General features: G+C 47.2%; 1 protein-coding gene across 1 annotated transcript; it reads left to right on the forward strand.

The window, feature by feature from the left end:
• Positions 1-5612: 5612 nt before the first annotated feature.
• Positions 5613-6277, forward strand: EI90DRAFT_3098327 (uncharacterized protein). The gene is made up of 3 exons (XM_039062550.1): positions 5613-5873; positions 6029-6142; positions 6174-6277. Exons 1-2 carry the CDS (start codon positions 5812-5814, stop codon positions 6132-6134), a joined length of 168 nt encoding a protein of 55 aa, XP_038907735.1. The 5' UTR covers positions 5613-5811; the 3' UTR covers positions 6135-6142; positions 6174-6277.
• The last annotated feature ends 1925 nt before the right edge of the window (positions 6278-8202 follow it).

Genomic DNA, 8202 nt, shown 5'->3' on the forward strand with positions numbered 1-8202 from the left:
TCCACTTCCTTTTGTCGAGAAGATTCTTAAGCCGTCACTGCACGCGAATCTTTCCCGACAAACTCCGGTACAGGGCCCGAACCCGCAGAACATTCACTCATCAAAAACCGATTTGATGTACCGACATTGATAATATACGGGCTGGATTTCTCGCGGCTGAGCCTTGGGCGGGATGCAAAGCAGGTTGTGAGGGTCTTAATGAGATAGCTTGTGAAGTATGAGAATGTTACGACTCAGGGAAGAAAAGAGGAAGGGCAGTCAAAAATCAGCTACTGCACTGGTTGCAAAGTCAGAGAAACTTTCAGATAAGACTCCGAACGAGAAGAACAAAAAATCGAAAAAGGGCAAGAACTGCCCCCGATGCACTAACCCTAAGTGCAACAAAATTAGACATACTCTGGAGCAGTGCTGGGCCGAGGGAGGGGGTTCTGAAGGACAATACCCAGTCAAGTCTGCACAGTGGGAAGTAAATCACGGTAATTAACATCGTGCAGCCCAAGTTATTTACAAAATCGCAGTCCGTCTGTTCCTCCGCAACCCACTCCTCAGCCTACCTCGTCGAGGAGCAAGGAATGCTTGTTGCGAAGGCGTGAGAGTTTTTGCAAGATAGGAGATCGCTCGTGGTTAGGCAGCGTTGGACGGGAGGGGGGAAGGGCCATCTGGCGCAGAATCGTTGGCGGGGGAAGTTGGGGGGAACGGCTGCTTTCATCTTTTTAAGAAGGCTCTTCTCTTGGTATCACGCCGTCAGTCATTAATATGAAATCTGCTAGATTTGGGAGTAGGGGATACCGGTGTCTGACGTGCGAGGAGGTCAATGAAATGACTAAGGGCTAGCCGCTCTGCGATGCACAATGCTGAGCTATATGCAAAACTCTTCTTCTTTTCGGTTCGCTGTGATACAGTCACGTTTGACTTCCTCTTTTCGTGGCCATGGCTCCATTCGCGCAATAGCTTCGCTTGCAGTCTGGACTCGATGGATTGTCGCTCCTTAGCCTGTGAGCGACAAAATGCGGCTAAAACGAACTTGTGCGGGGGATGAAAAATAACTCGCTGCCTCACTAGCCGATCGTTTGAGTGTTCCAAGGACCTGGGCCGGAAATACTCTTGTCTTTACTCCGTTTTCCGGAACAAGGAAGAAAGATTCAACAGAGGGATCTTGGTGCTGAAGTCCTCCTAGAAGGGTGATTGCTGTTGTTCTCGTCCAAAGTGCCTCGCGTTCGAGAGTCGGGAGCGGGGACTGATTTGCTTGTGATTGACCTAGATGTTGATGGCCCGTCGACAGCGCCACCGTGATTTCTGGGACGCACCAGCACGTACGGTAGTGGATTTCTCATTCGATTAAATCCGCAGTGTCTATCCCTCCTCCATGCGCATTCCCTTCTCGCGACGAAGATATCCATGTGTTGAGAACTTGACACGATTACCTTGCTTGCAAGGTCTCTTCAATCTTCACAATTCGTAGGAACTTTCTTTTTCGCACCAACGAAAGTGCAAAACTGAACACAATAACGCATTATAAAGAGTAACACCCACTGGACAACTAACGCCGGCCACGCTGGGATATTGTGCAACCACATGGTGCAATGGCGTTGTCGCGCGATCCCCAATTCCATGACCGTCGTTAAGCATATCGATATCCATCATCACTTTATGTTACTTATTATGTAGAGAGATTCCATCCCGGTGAGTGCCACATAGCATAGTCTCATCAATATTTCACTTGATGGTTACTGAATTGCGGGTCTGTTGTTAAAAAAGGGACCAGTTGTGTAAGCATAGTTATGTGAGCAGATGACTAAGCGATTTATTTTTCTTTGGCAGCGTGGGAAATCACGTGCTACAAATTGTACCCCGAAAGAGGCAAATGCCACCTTTTCAGCAAACTCGACATCCTTGTTCCCGATTGTCAAATTTCAAAACCGCATGAATGAAGTACATATTCACCTTGATGGTGTGCATGTGAGCAGGATTTTAAATCATGGAGGCCACCTATGGGTGCATACCGGGTGTAACAATCGGACTGAGCCAAGCACTCGTTCTTTGCGATCGTGCATCACCCATATTAAAGCTGCGGTATAAGCGCTCCCTCCGCCCATCTCTTCATATGGACGTCAGATATTTTCATGTAAATCCTCATTGAAGCAATCTCCTTGATATTAATAACTGGTGATCGCTGCCCGACGTGGCAGAACCCATCACTCTTTTCGCTCGATACGACGTGTATTTGGATGAGTACAAAGAGAGGATTAAAAAAGAGGGACGGAATAATAAAAGGGAGGACCATCCATTATAGACGTTTCCCAGATGATGAATGTCAAAATATTCTGGCCCCAAAATCGTCAATACCATCATAGGTGCTCATCCCCCCCATCTAACGACACGGTATAATTCTCATGGTTGTCACGTCTGGCACCGTAAACCCATATCACAGTTCCAGAGAACTCAAAAGTCGCAATTACCCCTGGTGTAGAGGATGTCACAATAGAGGACTCCGACGTTTTTTTCATTCAATTCGGGACCGAAAAATTTACAAGACCCCCTACAGAGTAACAGGAATATTTGTCAGATCACCATGGTATTGTTGACAGATGTGCTACTGCAGGATGCCTATGCGATTAATCTTATTCGACGTTTGTGACATTAATTCCAATAACTTTTTGGACCTCCTTGACAAAACTAATACGTAGGCGTTCGTCTACGGCGGCATTCAAGAGCGAAGGCACCATGCGTTCCGGAGGTTTACAGGTGTTTTTTACACTTTCGCCGATGTGGTTGCACATAATGTGCTGTTCCTAGGAACCGGTATTATGTGGCGAGGCACACAGCCAATTCTGACTACCGTGAGCAACTTACCCCGGTCTACATCTCAACCATCACCACGTAGACTATTCTGACTACGATGCCCAATACTTCAACGCGTCCATCGAGCAACGAGTGTCATAATTTTGCAGGGGGGGTTATATTTTCCCACTTTTCAAATATTCGTTGGATAAGGGGAGCTTCCTATATAACTGGCTAGGTCTCCCTTCCTTTTCTCCTCAGTCCCTCAAGCACTTGCGCTCGAGACTAAGGTTAGTAGTAGTCGCCACTCACGCCATATGCACTCCCCGCTAATAAAAGCACTTTCTGAAAAGTTGCAATGCGATTCTGGAGTGCCTTCGCCCCACTTGCTCTGCTTCCAATCGTCGCGGCTGATTTCTTCGTGGGCCAAATTGCTTGCACTCCACCACAGCCGCATCATGTTACGGACGAGACTTCATACGCTGGGCTTTTTTTCACGGAAGGGCAAATCAGTGAACCAAACCAAAAATGAAAATTGCCCTCATTCCTAACCCAAGTTTTCCCAACAGAGGATTGCGTTGCTATCGCGAACGCGATGGATCCGAACCTTCAATACGGTCCCACAGCAATAATGACCAGCTATGTTTGCCAAAGTGTGGTCACAGTGGATGTCGCAAACAATGCGTGGAGTTCCACCCAGTTAGGAGTCAGTGGAAGTTGCATACCCTACGTCCGGGTGGTAGACACATGCGTTGCAACGCAGGGCTTAAAGGCTGGCTATTCATGCACTTATAGTATGGAGATGATTTGCAGTGGTGGGCCCGTCTGCTAGTAGCACCAGGATCTGGTGGAGTAGCGACCCCATGCCCGAGGCTGGAGTCCTACCAAGTAGAAATTACAGTGTGCGCGAATACATCTACGTTCAGAAGCCGGGTCAATAGAAAGGGAGCGATCAAGGAAAAAGAGAGACAAGCAATGTGCCAACTCGTGCAAGCGCCAATTTGGTTCGTGGAGTAGAGAAATCATCGTCAAGGCTCGAAGGGCCTCTTCGCTCCCGCCGGGGTCCTCCAGCCCACACGAAAAAATTTCTCGTCATACACATACATTTCCAATAAGGACCTCCCCCGAGAACAAAAGAAGGGGAATTCTTTGCATCCCCTATTCGTGACACGCTCTTCCTCATTCTGACAAGAGGATAATTTGAAGCATGAGGGGTGAGGTGCGAAAGCTGTTCGACTGGATAACGCGTAACAAGGATGTGGCTTAGGAAATTTCAAACTAAGGCCGCGTGGCTGGCACAGCGTATTTATTGAGCCTCGCCTCAACTACCTTAGTAGCTCAACGCAAGAGTGAGTTGGGCTAAAAGAACTATCCACCCAGTAGATTTTTGCGCCAAGCGGTATAGAGAAAGCTAAGGAGTGTTCCCATAGTGTTGAATCCCCAGCTGAACTACTACGGGTGTCATGTACGACTGAAGCAAATTTAGATCGGTAGAAACAGAGGAAGGGTACTCGGACAGTGTTCGAGGGTCCCACCAAGGTTTTATCAACGCCGCAGTTACACGTACAGAGAATGGCGTGTAAATATCAAAAGCTCGCATATGGGCCGGCCAGTCGAAGCGACGGCTAGCTGTACAGCGTACGCAGAGATGGTGGATGCCTAGTTGACCCCCCCCCCCCCATCCGAGCCAGTTAGTGTCTCAGACCGCGTAAGAGATTTTTCCGTCACAACTCGGACACCGCAAGTGCTTGGAATGGATATCAAATGCCTTCTGCAAGTCAGTAAAGTGGCGGAATAGAAATATTGTATGTTCCTAGGTACGAGAAAACGTGAATGCCCTGATCCGAGAGCGATCAAGACAAGAGTGGAACCGCACATCAGTACACAACTCCTAACCATCTCGCTACACAGGTACAGGGGTCACTGAGCGGCAGAAAAGGTTCGGGGCTCAAGATGTAAAATCTGTATGATTGCATTGAATATATACTGTCGGAGAGGCGTTTGCGAAAAGGGGAAAATCGAGGCTGGCCTAAAACTCGAGCAAGGTAATCGTCAAGCCAAACGAATACTTGTGCTTAGGTCTGGTGAGAGAGATAGGAGAGGCGTACTGGTATGCAAAACGACAGCTGCGGTTGAGACATGCAAGACGGAGGGATTTAGCAGTGCCGCCGTATATACTACTATGCATGCAGCCTTGTTGAAATCTTACCAAATTATGGAACTAGATCGATCACACACGATGGGAGACTCGAGCGAGAAGCTAAAGGCTAATGAATATCATGATGATCAAAGTAATAAACATCTCACGCCACAAGACCCTGAATTGTTAATCACCTAATTGACTTGGGATTCGGTCGAGGTAGCACACGGCGCTGTCTTACCTGCTGTTTGCATCCTTGGAGACGGTCCAGCAGGTTCAGTTGGTTGGAGCGAAATGACATTAGGGTGCTACAGATGGAAATTGACGAGTTGGGAGCTTCGAGAGAAGCATCCCAAATTTGACCTCGCATAAAGTTGACACTGAAAGAGTACTTACGACAGCTGTGGATCGAGACTGGAAACACGACCGTTCGGTTGTTGACAGACCGACAATACGATACCCAATTATCATGCAGGGACAGTTCGTTCCTGAGGCGCGGCGAAAGGAGATGAGTTATTTTTGTTTTCCGTGTGGGGAGAGCGATAGTCAGATATTAAGCGCTGGGATGACGTCGTTTAGAGGTTGAGCACCAGAGAATTCAATCGGAAGCTTCCATTACCCTTGGCATATTCAATCCATTGCTGAGTTTTCACGTGCGATCTCATGGTACTTCTAATATTTTCAAAGCTAATCAGGGCTAACAACTGCTGGTAGTGGGCAACGGCCACAAAGGGCCCATGTGAAATTAGCCGCATGCGCGCGACGCGTGACCCGCGTTCTCGTACATACAAAGGGAAAGCAGGAAAATTACTAGAACTGATGACAGCCACAATTGAGAGCGCTAACAACTAAAACAGCAAACAGAAGCTAATGTACAGAGATGAAATACAATGAAGAAAAAGAGTAACAGACAATGTGAAAAAGTTCGAAAAGAAGAGACGGCAAAGGAGGAGTATCGGGGAGGAGGAGGGAGACAAAAAAGAAGCTAGGGGCTGGAGCAGATGGGAATGTAGTCGAGAATCGCTGTATTGGCAGCAGCAAATCCGGGATAGAGTAATATGCAGGTGGCAGCAGTGGCAGCAGGTCAAAAGCGTGAGCCCGGAAAAGCAAGCGGCAAATTGGATCTCACTCACCAGGGGAGCGCGAGATACCAGGCGATAGGGAGAGGGAAAAGGGGATCCATCAGGGCCCCTTTATAGGCATGACTAGGTAGTATGAAACCTCTCCTCAACAGCGAAAGTTCAGTACGTACCTCCACTGAATGGTCCGCTTCATGCATCTGCACCGAAAACATTCAGCATATGACTGAGGCAGCATGATTTGACCCATTCAGGCTAAGTTGTGCAATAAATCATGAGAAAACCACAACTGGTGAGGGAAGGCATGTGAATGCCAAAGCAGTCGTGACTGGGTGCAGCCAGGTTTCCCAGCCAGTGGCAAACAGGGTGTAAGGAGTGGTAACCCCACCCTTCATTCATTATCTTATTGTATATTTGTCTCGATTTAAACATGTATAAACAATGTATATACAATAACGTGGGAATTTGGGAAAAGGAATGGAACTCCTTTTCCTCCCCATCGTTGATAATTAAAGCTCCATACAGCTCAACTTTATTGATGATGTTGTGGGGACAACTCCGTGTACCGCAAAAAGTTGGATTCTGCAGAATTTGGTCACTAACATGCAGTACATATCCGCTGACACTCCCGATACTCATTATATCACTATCCAACACTCCATACACTCACTCCATATTTTTCCATATTTTCCCCATCATTCCCGACAGCCCCAAGCCAAATTCCCACGCCCAACCACGCCGCCAATTTCACCCCCTCTCCAGATCTCCATAACCACACATACAACCCAGCCATTTTTCTACCCGTTGGTGATGCTATACCTTCCTCCTTTACCCCCGGAGCACTTCCCAGAATGGCAACCCCATATTCGGATGGCTCAGCATGGTGTATAGCCTCACGTGGTCTTGACAGCACCTGTCAATGGCCACATCTCAAGAAGTACTGCACCAATTGGGATGAATGAGGGCTCGTTGGAAAGCTGGAGACCAGGAGGTTGCTGACGGGAGGATAGGCGGGCGCTGCGGCGAAGTGTTGCGGAGTTAACCTTCACCATTCCTATTTCAGACCCATTGTCACATTTTCCCCATTCATTCATATTTCTTTTATTGTTTCTTTGTTCCCAATTGGATATTTATCATTTACGGTTGCCTAACGGCCCGTTTACATTCCCCCACTCCATTCATTCCATTTCCAACTCATATAAACTAGATAATAGCTTGTACATAACAAGTTAGTACTGAATAGACCCGTGAAGGGACAAGCAGAAGTTATGTACATCCAAGTGGCAAAGACGCCATCCACGACCCTAACGCCCCCTCTGAGCTAGCTTCTCACATCTAAGACCCCTCACATCATAATACTTAGCCTTGACGTCCAAGAGAGACGTAGGTGAGTGTTTGTTTGAGGTTTTTGCAGACTCGGTAGCGCCCCTGGACCAAAACCTGGCCCCACGAACCACACCCATGCACACTACCACCCTCCCCCTTCTCTCTGTCTCGAGTCTAGGCGATAGACCCGTTACAATGACCTGAGGATTGAGGAGAACTGGGGTTGGAACCTACACCAACCCCTTACACAGGGGCGGAAACCTGAGGTCAGCTGGGGGCAGACTGCTAACCCATGATTAGTCTCATGAAATGAAGACATTAAACAACAATAAGATAGATGACTTTCAAATCCTGGTACTATCTGGAATTATCCAAATGTGGCAGTGCAGGGTCACAAGCAGCAAATATTTCTGGTCATTGCAAGGTCACGTGGAAAATATTTAGCTGGTTATGTAATTAGGCAGAGTTGGCTGTCTCTTTCAAAATTACTTATGTACTTATACATGTCCTTTGGCTGAGAATTCTTGATAAACCTCATGTACTGCTTCAGGTGGCAGTCCGTGATGCCCTTTGTATTTCTTTACTGCCCAGGCAGTCTCATGACCATTCAACCCTTGGCGATAACCATCCATGTATCACAATGAGTGATTTGAAAACCTGAGAATTAATGTTATCTGGAAAGTATGAAAAAATAAAAGGTTTCCTTACTTGTGCATTGATGTGATTGATACAGATTCCAGTGCTTTCTGTAAATTTAGTTCGACATCTTTGACTCTTGAAGAAGGTGGCAACTCACAATAAACACGCTTTGAATACCCCCACACTTGCTCAATAAAATTAAGCTTGCAATGGAATTTTGGAAGAAATAGGATGCCA

The sequence above is a fragment of the Cantharellus anzutake genome (genome assembly GCF_015039405.1).
Source record: "Cantharellus anzutake strain C23 chromosome Unknown EI90scaffold_241, whole genome shotgun sequence".
NCBI lineage: Eukaryota > Fungi > Basidiomycota > Agaricomycetes > Cantharellales > Hydnaceae > Cantharellus > Cantharellus anzutake.

Coding starts and splice junctions, on each gene's coding strand:
- EI90DRAFT_3098327 (XM_039062550.1), top strand. CDS start 5,812: ATGAAGAAAAAGAGTAACAGACAATGTGAAAAAGTTCGAAAAGAAGAG. Junction 5,874..6,028: donor GAAGAGACGGCAAAGGAGGA/GTATCGGGGAGG, acceptor AGCCCGGAAAAG/CAAGCGGCAAATTGGATCTC.